Raw genomic sequence first — 25,505 nt, 5'->3', positions numbered from 1 at the left:
GGGGTCGGGTAATACTTGCTACCAAAAGATAGACATGGTAATTGATTGCACATTATCTGGTAGACTGATAATTGTAGAAAATATTGATGCATAAAACATCCCAGCAGGGCAAGAATTTTTAGTTCTTTCATATATTTTATTGCCCATAAATAAATAATTTTCACTCAAATTGGCTGTTTGCAATATTTTTTTCTTATGTATGACTTCTAAGTTTCTCTGTCCATTCAGTTCTGCCTTTAATACCATTTCCATATACATTACAATCATTTTCAGCCAACTTGAGCCTTTAAAGGGCAAATATTAATGAAGTTATGGACAAGAACCCTTTGTCAGTATAGTGTCAAATTGTAACTTTGGACACGCCATGACAGAAAAATTCCAGGGTTTCTTGGGGAGAACTTTTAACATGTCTCTCAGGCTATTGGTTATATAAATCTGCAGAGAGCATGTAGTGCCCTGCCAAGCTCATTTTCTAAACACAATAACTGGTCTCACCGTACTGCCTTCCAAAAAATTACATTTTCCCATAATTCCCCCTTGATTCCAGAAGGCCTTTCAAAGCTTCCCAGAAGACAATGCTGTGCCAGTAGGTACCTAGAAAGGAAGTGAACTGTAATGATGGAGTATAGTGCCTCTGTGGATGTGGGGCAAAAATCGCACCTGAAATAATGTGACGACTGTGATCACACTGAACCGTTAGTACAATAGTACCAATAAAGGTACCGATTCATTTATCAATAATTCAGTTCTCTAGTTCTAAAACCGAAGTCTGTGGAACATTTGCTTGTGGTTCCCAGAAAGCTGACCGATTATAAGGTGGAGGTGTCTGGGGAAGTGGGAGAGTTAATGGGAGCCTTGAATTTTGAAGTCATACTTATATATACAAAATTAATCATTAATTTGTAGTTTATAAGTCCTAAACACAAAAAGTGATGAGTACTGAAGAAACTTGATCCCTGAAATATATTTCATATTTAATAGCACAGGTTTTTTAGATCATGAGTGGCTTTACTTGCTTATCAAAAGAAGATGAACCAGAGATCTCTACCTTTAAAGCAGCTAGATCACTGACAGTGTCATTGTCTTTAAAAGTGTAATTGCCTTTACGTTAACTTATCTGTGTAACATAGTACTGAAAAATTTGAAGCTAACCACTGATAAGAAACCAACTACACAAAAAATCAAATGGGCAGGCAGAAAATAACTTCAGATCATGTATATGTAACTTTACATTTTGGAAAAAGAAAAAGGAGTACTTGTGACACCTTAGAGACTAACAAATTTATTTGAGCACAAGCTTTCGCGAGCTACAGCTCACTCCATGCATCCGATGAGCCGTTTGAGTCACGTCAGGCAGATACCAACGCCTCGCTGTCCACAGCGCTCTCACCAGTGAGCATTTCCGTCCCCTTTGTGTGCGTGTCTCTGTCCCTCGTGACGGCGTGCGGCCCCTGAGAGCGCAGCGGCACTGCCAGCAAGGCTCAGCACAGCCCACCCTCGTGCCTGCCCCCTGGTCCCAGCTGTCTCTGCCCCTCCCCCAGAAAACAAAGCCGTGAACAGCAGGGGCTCGCGCGGGGTGGGCTGGCAAAACAAGTTTGAGGCGAGGAGCGGGGGGCAACTCAGAGCGTGGGGAAGGGGCGCACCAGGGCGGATGGTGGCAGACCCGGGGGCAGGCAGCACAGGCGGAGAGCGGAGTGGGGAGTGCCCGACGCCAGGGGGCAGGCGGGGAGAGCGTTGGGTACCAGACAGCAAGGGCCGGGCGGGGGGCTGGGCGCCCGGCAGCAGGGGCCGGGCCGGGCCGCTCGTGTCTGTGCCACTTACCCACATCCTGGTCAAAGGGGTTGGCGGCGAAGAGCGGCATCTCGGGTCCGCGCGCTGGGGGTGGGGAACAGCCTCTCCCTCCCCTCCCGGTCGCGGGGTACGGTGTGTGGCGTGCGAGTGCGATGGAGGGGCGGGGGAAGGGGACTCTCCGCGGCGGCCTCAGCTCCTCCTCCCTGTCAGGGCATAGCTCAGGAGCCACCCCGCCGTGCTCGCAGAGCATGCCGGGAAAAACAGGGATGCCCACTCCAATGCCTGACCCGAAGACGCCCCTCAGCGCAGACACAAAGGGCTGGGAGCGGCTCTGCCCTCCCGCTGTGTGATAACCGCGGTGCTTTCACTGCCCCTGCCTCCCCAGGATGGGTTGCTGGATGGGGCGGTGGGTCAGCCAGCAGAGGAGGCCCCTCCGGCGCTCTCAGGGCAGCTATGCCCCTGACAGTCGGTGACGGACACCCCCCTCCCCCGTCAGACTGGAGCAAGTGGGAGCCGGGACTTTGCACCTGCTGGCAAGTGGCCCCGGCAGGGGCGCCTTCCAGCGGGACGTCCCACGCGCGGGGTGCTGTCCCTTTAAGGCGTCGGGAGGGAGAGGGGCTCGTCCCCTCCGCACTAGCGGCTCCCGGGCCCTGCGGCGTCCCCCGCAGCACCTGCTCCCAGGCCCCGCGTGTCCAGGGGGGCAGCTCGCGCATCTCCGCCCCGCATCGTAGGGACCACGGCGGCGGCCCCGTGACTGCTGATGCTGACCTGATTTGCACGAGGGATGGGGAGGGGGGCACGAGGCTGGACCGGGCCCTGCCCTTTGTACCACATGGCTGCGTGGGCCGCCGCCGCGTGCTGTGGGGGGAGGGAGCAGCAGCCCCAGAGCCGAGGGCCTGGCAGATGAGCGGCCCCAGGAAGCCTCAGCCCCTGAGCTCCGCTCCCCACGCTGCCTGGCTTCGGACCCCGCTGCTCCACCGTCCCTGCCCCAAAAGGGCTTCTACCTGCTCCGTGCCTGCCAGCATCCCCATCTGCTCCCACTGCTGGGGGCCGATGTGAGAGAGATCACGGACTTTTTCTCACTGTGAAGAATGGCATCTGCGGAGCTGCACCAAACTTGGCGGCTCTGATTAAGTCCCCCAACTTCATCCAATTCTGTCTGCCCCAGGGCAAGCAATTCAGTGTTGTAGGGGCAAGGAGCAAGTAAAATATTAAAAGTAACATCCTCGTTCCCCCTTTCTTTGCTGCTGCCCCAAATGGTGAGTGAGTCAGTTTCATGCCCAGACTGGTATGTTTTCTGTCTTTAATTTTCAAGGCTTCCCTGTGGATTGGGCTGATCTAACACTACTGCTGTTAACTCTCTCACATCTTTGAAATAAATGAGGAAATTAAGGATGGGTTTCAGGGTGGTGACACTGATAGATTATTCCTCAATACAGTATGTATTTATAAATAAATGTGGATTGGCCAGTTATCCATGTGGATTTATATGTAAATACACATTATTCATAAGAACAGCCATACTGGGGTCAGACCAAACGTCCATCAAGCCCAGTATCCTGTCCTTTGACAGTGGCCAATGGATGGTGCCCCAAAGGGAATGAACTGACAGGTTATCATCAAGTCATCCATGCCCTGTCACACAATCCCAGCTTCTGGCAAACAGAGGCTAGGGACACCATTCTTGCCCATCCTGGCTAATAGCCATTAATCGACCTATCTTCCATGAATCTATCTAGCTCCCTTTTGAGCCCCGTTATAGTATTGGCCTTCACAACACCCTCTGGCAAGGAGTTCCAGAGGTTGACAGCGTGTTGCATGAAAAAATACTTACTTGTGTTTGTTTTAAAACTGCTACCTATTCATTTCATTTGGTGGCCCCTTGTTCTTGTATTATGAGAAGGAGTAAATAACACTTCCTTATTTACTTCCTCTATACCACTCATGATTTTATAGATCTCTATCGTATTCCCCCTTAGTCGCCTCTTTTCCAAATTGAAAAGTCCCAGTCTTATTAATCTCTCCTCATATGGAAGCCGTTCTATACCCCTAATAATTTTTGTTGCCCTTTTCTGAACCTTTTCCAATTCCAATATATCTTTTTTGAGATGGGGCGACCACATCTGCATGCATTCAAGGTGTGGGCATACCATGAATTTGTATAGAGGCAATATGATATATTCTGTCTTATTATCTATCATTTTCTTGATGATTCCCAACATTCTGTTCGCTTTTTTGGCTGCTGCTGCACACTGAGTGGATGATTTCAGAGAACTATGCACAATGACTCCAAGATCTCTTTCTTGAGTAGTAACAGCTAACTTAGATCCCATCATTGTATATGTATAGTTAGGATTATGTTTTCCACTGTGCATTACTTTGCATTTATCAACATTAAATTTCATCTGCTGTTTTGTTGCCCAGTCACCCAGTTTTGTGAGATCCTTTTGTAGCTCTTCACAGTCTGCCTGGGACTTAATGATCTTGAGTAGTTTTGTATCATCTGCAAATTTTGCCACCTCACTGTTTACCCCTTTTTCCAAATTGTTTATGAATATGTTAAATAGGACTGGGCCCAGTACAGATCCCTGGATGACACCACTATTTACCTCTCTCCATTCTGAAAACTGACCGTTTATTCCTGCCCTTTGTTTCCTACCTTTTTACCAATCCATGAGAGAACCTTCCCTCTTAATAAAAGTATTATTGTTTTTATGGTACTAAACATGCACATGATATGTAACCCGAAGACCAAATCTTGTTTTTTTAACTTCATAGGAGCAGCCCCATCACCTCCAATGGAATTTATTCCATGAGCAGGATTTGGGTCACAGCATATGACACATTTCCTGCCTATCCCTGCCATACAAAGCTCAGTCATTTTCTTTAAGGGCTATTAGGGTGGCATAATTAGTGAGCTAGAAAGAGAGTAAACAGTGGTGACAGAGTCATAAGAGAAGTATCTGTTCAGAAAGGATGGTGTTGACATATAAAAAAACAAAATAGCAACAAACATGAATTTAAAAAAGTAAGATTTATATTAACTTATGCAATACAGAAATAAAATAGTTAAAATAAATGGGAAAATCTATTATTTCCCTCCCCACTTGGTCAATATATTCATGACTTACTGATGTTGTCTCATATGCAACAGCCTTTCACAAAATCCTTCAGAAAAACTGCTAAAAAAAATCACCTTTCTTCTGCATAGGAAGATCTACAAGCCCTTGAGACAGGGATCTATTATATATTTGGCATACTTCATCTTTTATATAGTACTATTCATAGATATGCCACTATTTTATTAATAATAATGCTCAGTTAATTATCTATGCAGCTTAATCAGTTCCTGTTGTTTCTTAATTGCTCTGTGTGTTTACACATGTGACAAATTGCAGAACCATGTGCTACATGTATTTTTCATGTTTCTGACTGCCTCATCTTCTTTTCCACCCCTTAATCCATCTCCCCAGGACTTACTTTGATATTCCAAACCCTGGAGCAGCTTCATATAGCCACAACCTATAAAAACAACCTACCAGAGAAAGATTGCCTCCACATGTTACAGGAAAAAACTAGTTTTTCAGATTATTACAGGAACCATTTTTGTATCTCTGCTTGTAAAGCTAGGTCATGAGTTCAGTTGTACGGGGCTAAGAGAAAGTAATTTTAAAAAAAGTTTAAAAAAATAGGCTAAAATAGTTTATGCATATAAAAATACTCTCCTTTTAAAGTACAGTTATCTCAGGCCTTTACTGGTCTAGAACAGAGTATTAGATTTCATTGAAGCAGGAAATCTCCCCTTCTGAGTACAATAAAGCTCCTGTTTCCAAAACTAGAGGAAATTCCACATGTAGGGGAGAAAGAGCAATTATTTCTCTGAAAATTTGATTTTGTAATATATTTCAAGGCAATACTTACATTTTCCACCTGTTTTTTCCCTCATATAGTGTCATGGTTATTAAGTCACGCACATATCTTGATATTTGTCTTTAAATAACTTGAATGAAGGTTGATTCTTATTCTCACTGGTTTAGAAAACATGAAGGTTTTTGGAAACTTGTCTCAAATGCACATAATACTATGCTTTGACATCTTCAAGGATTCTTTAGAATCAACTAGAGCTGTCTGCTTTTAACGTCTTTTGCATATTATATACAGCAAAAAATGAAGGGTAGTTTTAGTAACAGACAGAAATTACCCTGGATCAAATTCTCTGCTGGTGCAACTCTTTGGGCTTCAGTAGAGTTAGCCATCAGACTCTATATCCCTTTATATTTGTTGATTTCACATTACAATCTAGTTTCAGTCCCAGCTTTATTTACAGTAGTAGCACAGTTATAAAATATTATTTTAAAAACAGATTTTTCTGTTTTGCAATTTGTAAAGGCATTTCTAAAGGAAACTTGAAGATATGTAATTTTTTGTAAGCGTTACACTTTTTAAAAAAAATTAAGTGAGTTCCCTTAAAAACTTTCCAGTTTTCCTTAGATTATTTGATCTCAATATTTACAGTATTCCCAGTACTTACTGTAGAGAGTATTTAGAGAATATTTCAAATACTATTTATTAAACAGGACAAAATCAGAAAGTTTTTAATGATGACCACTATAAATGTAGGTTTCATGAAATGTTCTAGGTTAATACCCTAGGGGACTGAAATCCTCTGTTTCATGTCATTGACAATGCTTTAAAACCAGAGGGACAAGTTGTTGCTCTAAGCATCATTTTTGATATACCTAGACTCCAGAGAAGCATAGAGTGCAGTCCAACTTATGCGATTTAAATCTTCATTTTTGCAAGGTGGATAATTTTAGCACCATGCAATTTACTGTGCGGTGATCTTGCAGATAAGACTTCAAAAAACAAAGTTGTGGCTGATCTGCATAAATATAAACCAACATGGCAGTTTAGGGATACTATTGCAGCATTCTGTGTGTTGGTTGGCTTCTATGCTCCACTTCAGAGATGGCTGCACTTCGGTGATATTTTATATATATGGTTTGGGAAGAGCTTTGGGATAAAAGAGGGGGTGTAAATTGTGAAATATATTAATTTTCAAAGTTCCCCATAGTAAAACTTCTACTGGGATCATTAAAACAGTGGGTAATATATCTCAACCCTGTTTTGAAGGACCATCAGTAGGCATGAGAGAGAAATTCAGTCTCCTTGGCTTTCTTGCCAAGATTGACAACAAATGTAAGTTATGAAAGATTTTTTTGGAATATGGCCACCTGTCCATTATGAAATTGACTGAGATACCCAAATCATTTCACAAAAACCAATGAGTAGTCTTCCAATACTTACAACTTTCAGTCAGTGCTATCAAACTATTTAGTCTTATAAAGCATAATTACTATAAAAACATTACACAGACAATACAAATAAGTATTTACAATTTGTTTATTTATTAACTTACAAAATGTGCTTTTCCACATGGCTCACAGGCAAACAAATCCATAGCCACATATGATTTCGTGATTATCACTATGTTGCAGATCATGGCAGCTTGGAGCTTCATAGGAGTACCAGGGATAGAACTCAGATTCTCTAGCTTCAAAATCATAAGCACCTAGGCCTGTATGCACAAAAGGGGTTAGGCACCTAAGTCCCCAAGTCCCAGTTTTGGAACCACTCTGATGCACAAAACTCCCTCTGAACTTGTACACACCTAGGTTTTTGCAATAAAAATTCCCTATGTGACTTTGTTTCGGCTCCTGAGCACACATACTGCTGCCTCCCTCTAGGTGCCTGTCTCCCACCTAAGTCCCAGAGTGATTCACAAACCAGAGGAAGATAAGTATTCAGTCATCTAAGCAGCATGCATGGCCTAATTCAATAGGCATGCTTCGAGGCCATCTGGTTGATTAGGTCCTTCAGGTGAGTTCACACAAAACAGCCCAAGGTGGACCTCCCTTATAACTTTTAGCACAGTGGGTAGGATACTCACCTGGGATGTGGGAGACACCCAGGTCAAGTCGCCCCGTCCACCTAAGATGAGTATCACACTCACATGCCTGCTTTAACTGTTGAGCTATGGGATATTCTGTTGTGAGGTTTCCTCAATCTCCTGTTGAAGCTGTTGCACTCTGGATAGCTAATTAAAGAGGCATTGGAGCAGGGGGACCAGATCCTGGGTCTCCTTCTCAGCTGAGTGCTCAAACTATCAGGCTACAGAGTCAATCTCATACCTATCATTTCTCTCAAATAACTTCTCTTCCTCCTCATCTCCGCTGCTTGTTAAAAAGCATAAGCACCTAATGCCAAGAGAGTGTTTATAGCTGAGAATCCCAAAAACAGATTGATGCCTCCCTGCAGCTGAGAGAGGGGCAGGGCTTATCACATACCCCTCTTGTCACCATCTCCCATTGGCTAGCTTAGGCAGCTCCCTGCCTAGCATGCTGGCTTTTGTGAATTGCAGACTAACGGTACAAAAAGAAAGAAAAAGAAAATAAAAAAAACAGCTGTAGCTGCAAGTCTCAGATCCAGGGACAGATTAATCTTTTGTGGGCTCTGGTACCCAACAGTGGCCCTGCTCCCTGCTCCAAGGCCCCACCCTACTCGGTCTCTTCCCTCTGAGATCCCACCCACCACTTACACAGGGGAGAAGGGGCAGAGAGGAGCGAGAAGTGGGTGTGGCCTCAGGGCGAAGAGGCCAAGAAGACACCATTCTGAGTGTGGGCCCACCACCATTGTGCCATTATAAAGCCGGTACTGCTCAGAGCCTGCCTCGTGAAATGACTCAGGCTTGCAGGGCTCACACTGCTGGGCTAAAAATAGTAGTGTAGACATTCAGGTTCAGGCTGGAGCCCAGGCTCTGAAACCCAGCAAGGTGGGAGGGTCTTGAAACCCAGGCTGCAGCACAAGTCTGAACATGTAGACATACCCTATGGTGCCAATTTCTTTCCATTCATTGCAGGAATCATGGAGCAGGTCCTCAAGGAATCAATCCTGAAGCACTTACATGAGAGGAAAGTGATCAGGAACAGTCAGCATGGATTCACCAAGGGAAGGTCATGCCTGACTAATCTAATCGCCTTCTATGATGAGATTACTGGTTCTGTGGATGAAGGGAAAGCAGTGGATGTATTGTTTCTTGACTTTAGCAAAGCTTTTGACACAGTCTCCCATAGTATTCTTGTCAGCAAGTTAAAGAAGTATGGGCTGGATGAATGCACTATATTATTTTTCCACTCTTACTGAATTTTACAATCCAGACCAAATTTGATTTGACAGCAATGAAATGAGCACATGTTGAAAGATGATTTGCCTCTGGAATAAACTGAAAAATAGATACAGTTTAAGGATAATAATTTTCTCTGCACTGTTATATTTTCATAATATCTGCACTATATGCTCTAGCTGCTTAATTTTAAGTCACTTAAAATGGAATGGAATTTTAAGTACATCAACATTCCACTTCTGTATGTTAAAGCCTTACATTGAAACAAAACGTTCACTACCCATTGGTTTGCAGGGAAATAAGAACATAAGAACAGCCATACTGGGTCAGACCAAAGGTCCATCTAGCCCAGAATCCTGTCTTCCAACAGTGGCCAATGCCAGGTGCCCCAGAGGGAATGAACAGAACAGGTAATCATCAAGTGATCCATTCCTTGTCTCCCATTCCCAGCTTCTGGCAAACAGAGGCTAGGGACACCAGCCCAGCCCCTCCTGGCTAATAGTCATTGATGAACCTATCCTCCATGAACTTATCTAGTTCTTTTTTTAACCCTGTTATAGTCTTGGCCTTCACAACATCCTCTGGCAAAGAGTTCCACAGGTTGACTGCGTTGAGTGAAAAAATACTTCCTTTTGTTTGTTTTAAACCTGCTGCCTATACATTTCATTTGGTGACCCCTAGTTCATGTGTTATGAGAAGGAGTGAATAACACTTCCTTATTTACTTTCTCGACAAGAGTCATGGTTTAATAGACCTCTATCACATCCCTCTTTAGTCATCTCTTTCCCAAGCTGAAAAGTCCCAGTTTTATTACTCTCTCCTCCTATGGAAGCCATTCCATACCCCTAATAATTTTTGTTGCCCTTTTCTGAACCTTTTCGAATTCCAATATATCTTTTTTGCGATGGGGCAACCACATCTGCACGCAGCAGTCAAGATGTGGGCATACCATGGATTTATATAGAGGCAATATGATATTTTCTGTCTTATTATCTATTCCTTTCTTAATGATTCCGAACATTCTGTTTGCTTTTTTGATTGCCGCTGCACATTGAGTGAATGTTTTCAGAGAACTATCCACAATGACTCCAAGATCTGTTTCTTGAGTGGTAACCACTAATTTAGACCTCATCATTTTATATGTATAGTTGGAATTATGTTTTCCAATGTGCGTTACTTTGCATTTATCAACATTGAATTTCATCTGCCATTTTGTTGCCCAGTCACCCAGTTTTGTGAGATTCTTTTGTAGCTCTTCCCAATCTGCTTGGGACCTAACTATCTTGAGTAGTTTTGTATCATCTGCAAATTTTGCCACCTCATTGTTTACCCCTTTTTGCAGATCATTTATAAATATGTTGAATAGTGCTGGTCCCAGTACAGACCCTGGGAGACACCACTATTTACCTCTCTTAATTCTGAAAACTGACCGTTTATTCCTACGCTTTGTTTCCTATCTTTTAACCAGTTACCAATCCGTGAGAGGACCTTCCCTCTTATCCCACGACAGCTTACTTAGCTTTAGAGCCTTTGGTGAGAGCTTTCTGATCCCCCTTGTCCACATACTTGCTGACCCCCTCAAAAATTCTAGTAGATTGGTGAGGCATGATTTCCTTTTACAAAAAACATGTTGACTTTTCCCCAACAAATTATGTTCATCTATGTATTTGACAATTTTGCTTCAACCAGTTTGCCTGGTACTGAAGTCAGGCTTAACCGGCCTGTAATTGCCAGGATCACCTCTGGAGCCGCTTTAAAATATTGGTGTCACATTAGCTGTCCTCCAGTCATTTGGTACAGAAGCTGATTTAAATGATAAGTTACAACCTACAGTTAGTAGTTCTGCAATTTCACATTTGGTTTCCTTGAGAACTCTTGTGAGAATACCATCTGGTCCTGGTGACTTATTACTGTTTAGTTTATCAATTTGTTCCCAAACTTCTTCTAATGATACCTCAATCTGGAACAGTTCCTCAGATTTGTCACCTAAAAAGAATGGCTCAGGTTTGGGAATCTCCCTTACATCCTCAGCTGTGAAGACCAATGCAAATGATTCATTTAGTTTCTCCTCAATGGCCTTATCGTCCTTGAGTACTCCTTTAGCATCTCGATCGTCCAGTGGCCCCACTGGTTGTTTAACAAGCTTCCTGCTTCTGATGTACTTAAAAAAAATTGCTATTACTTTTTGAGTCTTTGGCTAGTTGTTCTTCAAATCCTTTTATGGCATTCCTAATTATATTTTTACACTTCATATGCCAGAGTTTATACTACTTTCTCTTTTCCTCACTAGGATTTAAATTCCACTTTTTAAAGGATGCCTTTCTGTCTCTCACTGCTTCTTTTACTTTGTTGTTTAGCCACGGTGGCACTTTTTTGATTCTCCATGTTTTTTAATTTGGGGTATACATTTAAGTTGAGCCTCTATTATGGTGTCTTTAAAAAGTTTCCATGCAGCTTGCAGGGATTTCACTTTTGGCACTGTACCTTTTAATTTCTGTTTAATTAACGTCCTCATTTTTGTCTAATCCCCCTTTCTGAAATTAGATGCTACAGTGTTGGGTTGCTGTGGTGTTTTCTCCACCACAGGGATGTTTAATTTAATTATATTATAGTCACTATTACCAAGCAATCCAGCTAGAATCACTTCTTAGACCAGATCCGGTCATCCACTTAGGACTAAATCGGGGGTAGGCAACCTATGGTATGGCAACCAAAGGTGGCACGGGAGCTGATTTTCAGTGGCACTCACACTGCCCAGGTCCTGGCCACCAGTCCAGGGGGCTCTGCATTTTAATTTAATTTTAAATGAAGCTTCTTAAACACTTTAAAAACCTTATTTACTTTACATACAACAATAGTTTAGTTACATATTATAGACTTATAGAAAGAGACCTTCTAAAAACGTTAAAATGTATTACTGGCACGTGAAACCTTAAATTAGAGTGAATAAATGAAGACTCAGCACACCACTTCTGAAAGGTTGCTGACCTCTGGACTAAATCAAGAGTTTCCTCTCCTCTTGTGGGTTCCAGGACTAGATGCTCCAAGAAGCAATCATTTAAGGTCTCAAGAAACTTTATCTCTGCATCCTGTCCTGAGGTGACATGTACATGTACCCAATCAATATGGGGATAGTTGAAATCCCCCATTACTGTTGAGTTTTGTTTTTTTTATAGACCCTCTAATCTCCCTGGGCATTTCACAGTCACTATCATCATCCTGGTCAGGTGGTTGGTAATGTATCCCTACTGCTATATATTATTAGAGCATGGAATTACTATCCATAGAGATTCTATGGTACAGTTTGATTCATTTAAGATTTTTGTTTCATTTGATATATATGATATAGTGCCATTTCCCCACCAGCACAACCTAGTCTGTCCTTCCAATATATTTTGTACCCTGGTATTACTGCGTCCCATTGATTATCCTAATTCCACCAAGTTTCTATGATGCCTTTTATATCAATATCCTCATAAAACTAAGAGTGACCCAAAAGAATTTGGTACCGCACTCCTGAAACTATTTTTGTTTGGCCTCCCATTTACATATATACATATATACACACACACACACACTCAATTTTTCTTTTTACTACAAATCCGTAAGGATTTTTTGTTAGCTATTTAAGACATGTTTTGTTCACATGTGTCTGTTATGTATATTTGACTCTTGGTACCAAGTTCAGTCATGATAACACAGTGTACCCCATCTCCCTGTGGTCTGGGGGTACACTTTTGAACAGTTATTTCTAAATTAGAACTCATCAGGCTAGTTGTAAGGATATAGTCTATTTCCAGACAGACTATACTAATTGGCAGTCTGGTGGTCAGCCCAAATTGCAGTGAGCATATTCTTTAGAGCAGAGGTGGGCAAACTACGGCCTGCGGGCCACATCCAGCCCGCAGGACCCTCCTGCCCGGCCCCTGAGCTCCTGGCCCAGGAGCATAGCCCCCAGCCCCTCCCCCACTGTTCCCGCTCCCCCGCAGCCTCAGCTCACTGCACCACCGGCGCAATGCTCTGGGCGGGGGGGGCTGCGGCTCCTGGGCCTGAGCCGGTGCTCTGTGCTGCGCAGTGCATGACTGGCTCCAGGCGGGTGGCGCAGCTATAGCGCCGCCAGCCACTGGTGCTCCAGGCAGCGCGGTAAGGGGGCAGGGAGCAGGGGGGCTCGGATAGAGAGCAGGAGAGTTCAGGGTGGTGGTGGTGGTCGGGGGCGGGGGTGTGGATAGGGTTCAGGGCGGTCAGAGGGCAGGGAACGGGGGGTTGAATGGGGGCAGGGGTCCCAGGGGGTAGTCAGGAATGAGGGGGGGGTTGGATGGGGTGGCAGGGGGCAGTCAGGGGACGGAGAGAAGGGGTGGTTGGATGGGGCAGGGATCCCAGGGGGGCAGTCAGGAATGAAAGGAGGGGTTGGATGGGGTGGCAGGGGGCAGTCAGGGATGAGGGTTCCAGGGGCGGTCAGGGGACAGGGAGCAGGGGTGTGTGTGGATGGGGCATGGGTCCCAGGGGGGCCGTCAGGGATCGGGGGGGGTTGGATGGCGCAGGAGTCCCAGTGGGGACCATCAGGGGGTGAGAAGCAGGGCATTGGGAGGGCGGGGCCAGGCCATGCCTGGCTTTTTGGGGAGGCACAGCCTCCCCTAACTGGCCTTCCATACAATTTTCTGAACCCAATGCAGCCCTCAGGCCAAAAAGTTTGCCCGCCTCTGCTTTAGAGCAAAGACAAAAATACTATGACCATCAAAGGAAGGTCAATTGGAGTTCCAGGGAGCATGTTCAGTGGAGGAATGCTCACACCTGGCATCCATATTTAATATAGCACACACTGTAGCAGCATGAGGTTTTTAGCAGCTGTCCTTGAGTGGTATGAGCCAGAAAAGAAGTCATACCGATAGACTCAGGAATGGAACAGATACGGAGACCAAACTTCCATCCAAAGTATCAGCCAGATACAGGCTGTATCAGTATTTTAATTTTAGTTTTCCAGGGATATCCTTTGTTATAAATTGCTTTTTACTTGGAACTGAGGACAGAGAGAAAGTAGAAGCAGAAAATTTCTCAGAACAAAGGAAGTGTCAATAGCATATCTAATGCCCTACCCTGTCTTCAACAGTGGTCGGAAACAGAGCTTTAGAGAAGGATGTAAGATCTTCATAATGGATATTTATACAGTAATATGGCTAAAGGGAAATTTCTTCCAAGTCCCAGCCAATGACAATGTGTTGTAAATCCTGCAGTATAAAGATTGATTTACCATGTAAAATTTTATCTTATGAGTAACTCTAGATATTTTCTCTTATGCTAGTACATCTATTCCTTTTTCATTTCTGTTAAATTATTTCCCTCAGTACTGAGTTATATGGATTAATTACTCATTGTGTTAACACAGTTTTCTTTTGTCAATTTAAAATGTTCTGCCTTTTCCTCCAAGTGTGTGTTCCTTTCTTCTTATATTAAGTATGCAAATGAAGATGATCTGAATCATGTAGCTGGAGCTCCCCCGGGGTGATGATATCACTAGAATTAGACAAATATTACACTATATATATATATATATATATATATATATATGTAAAGAGAGAAGGTAGGTGAGGTAATATCTATTATTGGACCAACTTCTGCTGGTGGAACGTACAAGCTTTCAAACTACACAGAACTCTTCAGGTCTGGGGAAAGAAATCGGACTGTCTGAGCTAAATACAAGTTGGGACAGATAGTTAAACTTCAGGGGCAACATGCGTAGGAGATCATGTGAAAAATATTCACAAACAGTTATTGGACTTTTGAAAACAAATTCACTTTGCCTGTGTGATAGGATGCTTAGAGGGCCAGGCAGTCTAGTGATTAGTGCACCTCACTTCCGGCCCTCATGCTTCTCTGGCAGCAGTGCCTGGTTCCTAACCTTAGGCTGGGAACCTTCTGGCCTCCACTTGCATCCGGGCCTCAGCCCTTAAAGCAGTGGGGTAGAGTGACCCATGCCCTCCCTCTCCACCAAGTCCCAGCACAGGGCCCTGTGCAAAGCAATGCCCAAAGTCCTCCCAGCAGAGAGTCTAAGTCCACTGCTTAGGGTGACCACCTTTTCAAAAGGCAAAAGCGGGACACATGCAGGAGCCCCACCCACCTCTGTGGCCCCACGCTGTGCCCCTCCTCTTCCCGCAAGGTCCCGGCCCCTGGTTAGTTTGGAAGCTGGAGCTGGACCATGGTCAGAGCCATCAAGGGAGCCCAGGCCACTGTGGGGAGCCCTGGACCCTCCACCTGCCTTGGGTGGGGGGCTGGGGTGCCTGAAAGCAGCTCCCGGCCTGTGTCCCCACCTCCCAGGGCATCAGGGGTCAGGGCCTCGTGGCAAGGTGGGGGCTAAGGCCCACCTCAGCCCCCCCATCCAGCGGGAAGATGTTAGCACTGCCCCGGAGCCTCGGGCAGGCTGGGACAAATGCAGTCCTCGAGTCATTCAGCCCTGGACCAGGACTTCAACTCTTCATTTCGGGAAGGACCCGCCCAATTCGGGATGGGTTGTTACCCTACCACTGCCTTGATCTACTTCCTACCCATGTCCCTTCAGTTTGTGGCATGGCCGCCCTTATAGTCCAAACAGTCCCGTAGTGGCTCTCCAGAAGTAGCTCCTGCTTGTGAACTTTTTGTGGCATTCTGCCATGGGCTCAGGACGCACTGGTCAAGGTGGATGTAAGGTAGGAGGGGTTTACCCCACTGTGTCTTTATAATCAAATACTACTGTAAGCAGAGTCAGGATGAGCTCCACCCTGACATCTGGTGGTGAGGTGTGGCAAGTTGTGGAAAAGAACTTCAGGGGCTGATCTCATTTGCATAGGCACACCCACCCCACCTAGAATGAGGCCATAACTGCCCAAATGTTCACTTTGGCTGTTCTGGGATCCCCAGTGTCTCTGTTATTGGGGCGGGAAGAATAAATTGTTATTTCCCTGATTATGGGAACTGTGCTTGGAACTGTACTTGGCCTTTTGTTATGATGGAGGGACTCACCATCAACTAAGTAGCACTCGCTAGGCAAGGGACATGGGTTCCAAAACTCTGTGAATTGAGAGAGGCATGAGATGGGTATTAGTACCTGGGGGTGTGGGACCCTTTGTGAGGGTCTGAAACACCAATTGCATCTCTGTATCTCTCCACTGTGGAATATCAGAGCTAATTTTGGGTCCATTAAGAGTCTTGCTACAGGTACTGTGCTGAATTCACTTTGGCCATATGGTGCACCAGTACTAAGGCTCCCACTACTATGAGCTGAAATCACTGAGCACTGTGTCAAGTAGTGGGGAGCCGGAAGATCTAGGGTGCAGTGGTGCTGTTTGTGGATAGGCTGGTGGAGCGTTCGTGAGGAGGCGAGCTGTGCAGAGCGGAGCCGTTTGTGAGACAGCGGAGTTGAGCGTTCGTGAGACGGTGAGCTGTGCAGAGTGGAGCCGTTCGTGAGACAGCGGAGCAGAGCCCTGTGGGGCAGTCAGCTTCAGGACACGTAAGGTGCCCCTTACCTCTTTCCCCCCGCACACAGGCACATTTTAGCCAGACTGGGGAATAACACTATGCAGATGAACTTTTGAACTCTGGGACTGGACTTTTTGGACTTTGGGTGATTTGTGGATTGCTGGACTCGAGACGTTTGGGTTCTGGGACTCAAGAACCCGAGGGAAAGGATGTGGCCCAATTTGCTGGGGTGGGTCTTTGCTCATGGTTTGGTTGATGAACACTAGTTGTGGTGTTTCCCCAATTTAATGCTGATGTCATTCACCTCATGTTAATAAAGATTCTCTGCTGCACCGAGACTTTGTGCTTGCGAGAGGGGAAGTATTGCCTCTTTGAGGTGCCCAGGGGGTGTGTAAGATTTTCCCAGGTCACTGGGTGGGGGCTCGAGCCAGTTTTGCATTTGCTTTGATGAGGGGGAACCCCTGTGTACTGAACCCGGCCCTTGCTGCTATCAACTTGGCCTGGCAGAAGGGTTACATTAAAGTTCACACACCGCTGAATGCTCCCCAGTTGTCTCTCTGAGTTTTGTACATGCTGTTTCTCTGCCGGTGGCTGCCTGACTTGTGATGCTCCCTTCATGTAGAGGGGCCAAGTTACCTCCTGCGTCTCTCAGGAGTCTACATTCTCTTTCCTTTTCTTTCGCCTCCAGGCCTGGCACTAGCTGCAGGGCTGGGCTAGCAGGCCCCATGGGCTATCTTTAACCCTTTTCATGCTGGTATGAGGTATCTGCTTCATCAAAGCCTGTGTTCACTTTGAAAAAAGCAACTTCTGCAGAATATTCACAAAATGCAAATATAAACTCATATTTGCAAGCATTGCATCAGAAACGAGGCTCTAGAATTTATGCTCATCTAATCAAGAGACAGTTCAAGTTGTTTGTTTTTCCACACTCAGAACAGTGTTTGCAGCAAGCAGTTAATGAGCAAGCCCCAGGCTGAAAACTTTACATTAAAGTTTCATCAAATCATTTTGAACAAAAAGCACTGAACTCATAATCTAGTCAGAGGCAATACATGAACAGAAACAGGGCCAAATTATATAAATTATTTGCTTCTAATAGGCCAATGGCAGTTTATTGTGATATACTTTTAAGAAGCAGGCACTATTAGCTTTGTCATCTGCAGGTTTCTTAGATTCCTGGGTGCAGATTTCTTCATTCTGGATGTTGTTTGAAGCGTTTGGAGTTGCTGGGGGCAAACTGCTAGGATTGTCTGGGCCTCTTCCTGAAGTTTCATTTAGTTTTACCTGCTAGGCATCATTTGGCAGTTCCCAGCACCTCTGTATTCCTAATCCCTTTACTCACTAGCATAAGAATGGTTTTAGATGCTACAAAGGGACATTGAACAGTTTCTTGTTTCCCATATTTATTGACGGAAGCCATCACAGAGCTGTATGTTTTACGTGGAATGCTGACTTCTGTGCGGAGTTCTAAACTCTCCCAAGGGAAGCATGAGCAAGATCAGAAAACAGAATTTTTTTCTCTCTAAATTTGGCAAAACTATGACCTTATATTGAATAATGTTTCCTAAATACTATATAGACAGTTTCTTCAGTGGACTTATACCTTCTTTTGATCACCTTAAGTCTTTGGCTCTTTACTGATATTGCCAACAAGGATCCGGTTGTCATGTGCTTTTTTTGGTGCAGACACCTGTTCTGTTTCTGACCACAAACCCCTACAGATGCAGCATGCCCAAGATGGTCACTTTCATTTGCTGGTGACCTGGGCCAGATTTCAACAAAATGTTGAAGTTAAAATTAACCTTCTCTCCCCACATTGTCCATGCCATTTCCAGCCTCCACCAACTCCTACAAAAGAAAATGGGAATATTTCCATTGACCTTAAAAGCAGTTGAGGACTGGCACCCTAGACCCTAGCAAAGTAAGTCTCTTAAAAACTAAGTAAAAAGAAAAGGAGTACTTGTGGCACCTTAGAGACTAACCAATTTATTTGAGCATAAGCTTTCGTGAGCTACAGCTCACTTCATCGGATGCATCCTAACCCTAAGCTTATGCTCAAATAAATTGGTTAGTCTCTAAGATGCCACAAGTACTCCTTATCTTTTTGCGAATACAGACTAACACGGCTGTTACTCTTAAAAACTAAGTATTTCTTACTTATACTTATTTCAAATAAGTATCTCAATGCTGTGTGAGACTGACAATGGAACCATTCACAGCATTAGAGCCTATAGAACTCTGGTGTTAGAGATATATTGTTTGAAATTATAGTGAAAGTTAGCAGAGTAATTTTTCACTTTTATTGAATTGAGAGTGTTGCAAGCTAGTCCTGTAAGATGCTGTATTAAAGAAAATCATTATTACAATATACTTGGTGTAGCAGCATAGTCTCTATTTCATATAAAAATGACTAAAGCCTAGTTATTGTACATGTTTAAGGGAGGGGACTGTGAGACTAAGATACTTGGCGAGGTAACAACTGAACTCCAGCAAATAAGTTTGGGTGTGATTCACAAAAGTGTTTAGGCACTTAACACCCACTGATTTCAATTGAAATTAGGTGCCTAAATATCTTTAAGAATATGGGGTGGCATTCACAATTAAGTCACTAGAACTACTCACATACTTAAAACTAAGCACATTCATTATTTGCAGAATTGGGACCTTAAGGTGAAATTCAGCCCTCAGGTATAGCCAGCACAAGTGGTACGCAGGGATGCCCGCCCATAGCCTGCATACCATGGAATCACTCTGTGCACCAACGTGGCAGTGCAGCAAAAGACGCATGAAAGTTAACGGTGCTACCATCCAGAATGGCCCACAAAGAAAGGAATGATGTAAACAGAGTACACTGGAACTGCTGTGACAATAAGCAGTGTGTCTGTATATGCCAACCCCTCAGAAACAGAATGTCCACGTCATTGTATTGTGCATATCCCTCAAAGCTATCATTTGGATTCATCCTTTTCTTAGGAATCTGCCTGCTCCAGGGTGAGCTGCCATTTTGTAAGACAAATTGCGGCAGAAAGTTACATAGGAAACACTGTTCTCATGAGGCTTCAGTTTTGTTCTTTATTTTGTTATTTTCTTTTAGTTGAAAATAAAAAACTCATTCAGACTTGCAATATACGGGAAACCTGCTGAGGTTGTAGGACAGCAACAATGCAAGTGTACACAAATATTCAAAGGATAAAAAAAGAAGGAAACCTACTTCTTTCTAATGGCAGCGTACCAAGAGCTATGGTTTGGAAACTGGGTGAACATGGGAAAGAACACCTTGCATAAACTGGAAGTGGCTGTGAAAATTACAGTTGGGTTCATACAGGATACAAACCACCTTGCCCTGTCCACCCCAGGTTGGGAACTGAAATTAGATAGCCAAATTAAGCTAAATCAATATTAGCCTACACTGATTTAAGAGTGATTTAAGAGTACAAGGGGGTTGGACTGATTTAACTACTTTTTGTACAAACCAGTTTAGTTACAAGAAAAGGAGTACTTGTGGCACCTTAGAGACTAACCAATTTATTAGAGCATAAGCTTTCGTGAGCTACAGCTCACTTCATCAGATGCATATCGTGGAAACTGCAGCAGACTTTAAATATACACAGAGAATATGAAACAATACCTCCTCCCACCCCACTGTCCTGCTGGTAATAGCTTATCTAAAGTGATCATCAGGTGGGCCATTTCCAGCACAAATCCAGGTTTTCTCACCCTCCAGCCCCCCCCCCCCCAAATTCACTCTCCTGCTGGTGATAGCCCATCCAAAGTGACAACTCTTTACACAATGTGCATGATAATCAAGTTGGGCTATTTTCTGCACAAATCCAGGTTTTCTCACATCCCCCCCACCCCCATACACACACAAACTCACTCTCCTGCTGGTAATAGCTCATCCAAACTGACCACTCTTCAAGTTTAAATCCAAGTTAAACCAGAACATCTGGGGGGGGGGGTAGGAAAAAACAAGAGGAAACAGGCTACCTTGCATAATGACTTAGCCACTCCCAGTCTCTATTTAAGCCTAAATTAATAGTATCCAATTTGCAAATGAATTCCAATTCAGCAGTTTCTCGCTGGAGTCTGGATTTGAAGTTTTTTTGTTTTAAGATAGCGACCTTCATGTCTGTGATTGCGTGACCAGAGAGATTGAAGTGTTCTCCGACTGGTTTATGAATGTTATAATTCTTGACATCTGATTTGTGTCCATTTATTCTTTTACGTAGAGACTGTCCAGTTTGACCAATGTACATGGCAGAGGGGCATTGCTGGCACATGATGGCATATATCACATTGGTGGATGTGCAGGTGAACGAGCCTCTGATAGTGTGGCTGATGTTATTAGGCCCTGTGATGGTGTCCCCAGAATAGATATGTGGGCACAATTGGCAACGGGCTTTGTTGCAAGGATAAGTTCCTGGGTTAGTGGTTCTGTTGTGTGGTATGTGATTGTTGGTGAGTATTTGCTTCAGGTTGCGGGGCTGTCTGTAGGCAAGGACTGGCCTGTCTCCCAAGATTTGTGAGAGTGTTGGGTCATCCTTTAGGATAGGTTGTAGATCCTTAATAATGCGTTGGAGGGGTTTTAGTTGGGGGCTGAAGGTGACGGCTAGTGGCGTTCTGTTATTTTCTTTGTTAGGCCTGTCCTGCAGTAGGTAACTTCTGGGAACTCTTCTGGCTCTATCAATCTGTTTCTTTACTTCTGCAGGTGGGTATTGTAGTTGTAAGAAAGCTTGACAGAGATCTTGTAGGTGTTTGTCTCTGTCTGAGGGGTTGGAGCAAATGCGGTTGTATCGCAGAGCTTGGCTATAGACGATGGATCGTGTGGTGTGGTCAGGGTGAAAGCTGGAGGCATGCAGGTAGGAATAGCGGTCAGTAGGTTTCTGGTATAGGGTGGTGTTTATGTGACCATTGTTTATTAGCACTGTAGTGTCCAGGAAGTGGATCTCTTGTGTGGACTGGACCAGGCTGAGGTTGGTGGTGGGATGGAAATTGTTGAAATCATGGTGGAATTCCTCACGGGCTTCTTTTCCATGGGTCCAGATGATGAAGATGTCATCAATATAGCGCAAGTAGAGTAGGGGCTTTAGGGGACGAGAGCTGAGGAAGCGTTGTTCTAAATCAGCCATAAAAATGTTGGCATAATGTCTGTGCAAATTCTTTGTGTAGCCATCCCTATATATAGCTTATACATCATTTGGAGATTCTTCAAGTCAAAAGGCACTATCAGACACTCAGGTTTCCGAAGAAGAGCTATTAAATTCTGAAGGAACTTAAGGATGAAGTGACTTTGCTGCTAGAAAAAAATATGCAATCTCATTAAAAACAGCTACTATATTGGCTGATGTGAGGATACTAAATATTGTACCTATTTTTTAAAAAAGTCCTAGGAGTGATCCTAGGAATTACAGATCAATAAGTGTGACATCTGTACCTGGTTTATTAATATAAGTTTTGGTTAAAAATAGAATAATAGAACACCTCAGAAGCACCTGCAAAGGAAATTCATGCCTATTAGCATTTTTGAATATCTAAATAAAGGAGAGGATAAAGGAAAACTGACATGATTTATTTAGAGACAAGGTGGGTGAAGTAATATCTTTTATAGGACCAACTTCTGTTGGTGAGAGAGACAAGCTTTTGAGCTTACACAGAGTTCTTCTTTGGGTCTGGGAAACATACTGAGGATGCCACAGCTAAATACGAGGTGGAACAGTTTTTCACATGCTTATCACAGTATGTGGTCCACCTCATCCAGTGCACTAAATGCCCTAGCAACTATACGGGTGAAACCAGACAATCACGATGCTCTCAAATGAACTCACACAGAAAAATGATAAAAAGACAGAAACACCACATCACCTGTGGGTGAACACTTCTCACAAAAACTCATGCTATAGCTGACTTACTGGTCCTCACCCTCAAAGAAAACCTGCACATCACTTTCAAAAGACAAGCCTGGGAGCTTCAATTCATTACTCTGCTAAACACTAAAAGTAATGGACTGAATAGAGACACTGGATTTATGGCTTATTACAATATATAACCCACTAACAAGCCCCCAATTGCCTTTCCCTCCTGCTTTCCTTTCCCTCCTATGACTGCAGGGGAGTAAATGGGCCATTTCACCTTAAATGGTCCTTGAACTATGGGTTAACTACTTATCCTAAAACAATCTGTTCCACCTTGTGTTTAGCTGTGACGCTTTCAGTACGTTTCCCAGACCTGAAGAAGATCTGTGTAAGCTTGAAAGCTTCTCTCTCTCACAAACAGAAGTTGGTCCAATAAATGGGTTCCTCACCCACCTCATCTCTCTAATAGCCTGGGACTGACATGGCTACAACAAGATGGCACACAAAAATTTATTTAGACTTTCAAAAGGCTGTTGTTGACAAGTCCCTTACAAGAGTCCATTAAATAAACTAAGTAGTCAGGAGGCTAGATGCAAAATATTGCCTTGAATCAAAAACTGGTTAAGAGCCTGAAAATGTAATGTAAGTATAAATGGTTAATTTTCATCATGGCAGAAAATCAAGAGAATGGTTCCATAATGTTCTGTGCTAGAGCTGGTTTTGTTTAATATATTTATTAACTATATAGAAAAGTGGGTGAGCAGAGAAGTGGCAAATTTGCAGATAGCACAAAATTATTTAATTAAGTCAAGTCCAGAAAGGATTATAAGGAATGTCAGAAGGAACTAGCCAAGTTAGGTGAATGGGCAACATGATGGCAGATGAAATTAAATGTTGATAAATGTAAGATAAGGCACACTTCAGGAAAAACACTGTATTGAATATACACGTTAATGAGTTCTAAACAAATTATCAACTCAGAAAAAGGATCTGAGCATCATTATTGATAGCTCAATGTGCAGCTGCTGTAAAAAACAAAAACTTCAAAAAATTAAAGAAAAGTTTATGATGCATCAGGAATAGGAGGGAGAATAATGTGGAAAATGTTATAATGCTATTATATAAATCATTGCAGTACTGTGTTCAGTACTAGTCACTCCATCTCTGCAACGATATTGTAGAATTTGAGAGGATTCTGACACAGGCAAAGAGAATGAGTAGGGGTATGGAAAAACTCTCATATGACGAGACTGGAAAAAATTGGAATTATTTACGTTAGAAAGTCAATGGGATTTGTGCTCCTAAATCCCTTTGACACATTTGAAAAACTCCCAAGATAAATAAAAAGAGGCGTGATAAAAGTGGATCAGGAATTTCTGTTCTCCTTGTCTCATGAGACAAGAACCAAGGGACATTCAATTCAATTGAAAGGCAGGGAATTCAAATGATAAAATGAAATACTGCTCATGCAATGCTTGATTAGACCATGGAATTCATTGCAACAGCAATTATTTTAGAGCATTCTATGGCCTGTGTTATGCAGGAAATCAGACTAGAAAGATGATCACAGTGGTCTCTTTTGCCGTTAGAATTTATTAATCCAAGAAGTTGAAGCCAAAAATTTAGCAAAATTAAAAGAGGGAATTCGCACTTATATGGGTAACAAGAATACCCAGAATAACAACAGCAAATATTTACAATGTTTTGGAATGGATATAAAATCTCTTATGCTTCTGGGTTTATGCCAGTCTCTAACTATTAGATATTGGATAATCTGTCCACTGTAGGGTTTGTTGCAAGCATCTGCTTTTGGCAACAGGTATTGGACTAGATGGACCATGGATCTGATCCAGTCTGGCAATTCCTGCATCCGTATAAGGAAATTTTATTAATAATAGGGCTCCCAAGCTAGGATGTATCTATATTAGGAAATGTATGTGACACCCTATACCGCATATCAGGGGTTCTCAACATTTTTCTTGTTGAGGCCTCTCTCAACATGCTATAAAAACTCCAGGGCCCGGGGGGGGGGGCGGGGGACAAGGGCTGGCAGGGCTTCTGCCCACGGGGAGCACCAGGCATTGTGGCTTCAGTCCTGTGCAGCTCCCAGGTTCAGCAGAGGGGGGAGTGTGCTAGGGCTCCCGGCTTCATCCCTGCACCACTCCTGGCTTTGGAGATGGGGGGCTGCTGGCTTCAGCCCACACTGCTCCTGGCTTCAGTCTGGGCGGGCAGAAGAATGCCAGCTTCAGCCCCTCATTGCTCCTGGCTTCAGATGGAGGGGACGGGGGGGATGGGGTGCTTCAGCCCCACACCTGCTCCCAGCTTCAGACCTGGGGTGGTGGTGGTCCTGGCTTCAGCCCTGCACGTGCTCATGGCTTTAGATGCGGCGGCAGGCGCCGACTTCAGCCCCATGTGCACTCCTGGCTTCAGACTGCGGGGTGGGGCCCACTGGCTTCAGCCCTGCACCGCTCCCAGCTTGAGACGGGAGGGAGCGCCAAGGCTCCCAGCTTCAGGCCTGCAAGAGGGTGCCAGGGGACTCGTGTTTCTGCCACGGTGCCCCACGGCCCTCCTGAAAGGACTCACAGACCCCAGGGGGCCATGGATCCCTGGTTGAGAACCGCTGCCTCATATGACACTCAACACCTCATGTTCACCACTTTTGTAAGGTTACAATATAGTTTGTACAAAGTACACCTTGGGAGGTATCTTTTGAAAACCCAATCTGCTGAATATTATTATTCTGTTGAAATGTGTATAACATCACTGCATGTAAAATTATGAGATTTTGCTGTATGATTGTTACTGAAATATTTGTAGTTCTGGGTAACACCCACAAACCATTTTCTCAGAGACAAAGGCACGCTAGCATGCCAGCAAGGTGCTAAAAAGCCATCACTTACTTAACTGTTTATTCACCAGCAGCATGGAAGGTATAAACAAGAAATTTACATTGCATTGCAGGAACATTTCAAATCTCAGGTACACAGGGAACTGTTAGTCTACACGGTAGCAGAGGGTAATCCTCAAAGAAAGGAGGTGGGTATAAAAGAATAAGAGTTTCCTTCACCTCACCTATCTCCTCCTTCCATCTCTGTGCTAATAATAAGAAGAAAGGGGCAGGGGGAGTGGTCCCAGGCTGGAAAATGATGCAGCCTGTGAAATGTATTGCAGCTCATGGTGAGACAACCCTTTTGCTTTTAAGCCTATTAGCCTTGGTAAAGTTTAGGAAT

The 25,505-nt window shown here is 43.9% G+C and overlaps 1 protein-coding gene across 2 annotated transcripts in view; it reads right to left on the bottom strand.

The window, feature by feature from the left end:
* STAM (signal transducing adaptor molecule) overlaps positions 1-2,016 on the bottom strand; it is a 74,719-nt gene extending 72,703 nt beyond the window's left edge. The window contains exon 1 of one of the 2 annotated variants that reach the window (XM_084619258.1): positions 1,822-2,016. In XM_084619258.1, coding sequence (XP_084475384.1) covers positions 1,822-1,861 — 40 coding nt within the window. In that variant the 5' untranslated portion in view covers positions 1,862-2,016. The remainder of the gene's footprint in view (positions 1-1,821) is intronic. The other variant, XM_084619259.1, reaches the window with a different exon arrangement.
* Between the last annotated feature and the right edge of the window lie 23,489 nt (positions 2,017-25,505).

This window comes from Lepidochelys olivacea, assembly GCF_965140295.1.
Source record: "Lepidochelys olivacea isolate rLepOli2 genome assembly, chromosome: 2".
Taxonomy (NCBI): domain Eukaryota; kingdom Metazoa; phylum Chordata; order Testudines; family Cheloniidae; genus Lepidochelys; species Lepidochelys olivacea.
The sequence above is the reverse complement of the archived record's forward strand: the minus strand, read 5'-3'. Positions and strand labels throughout refer to the sequence as shown.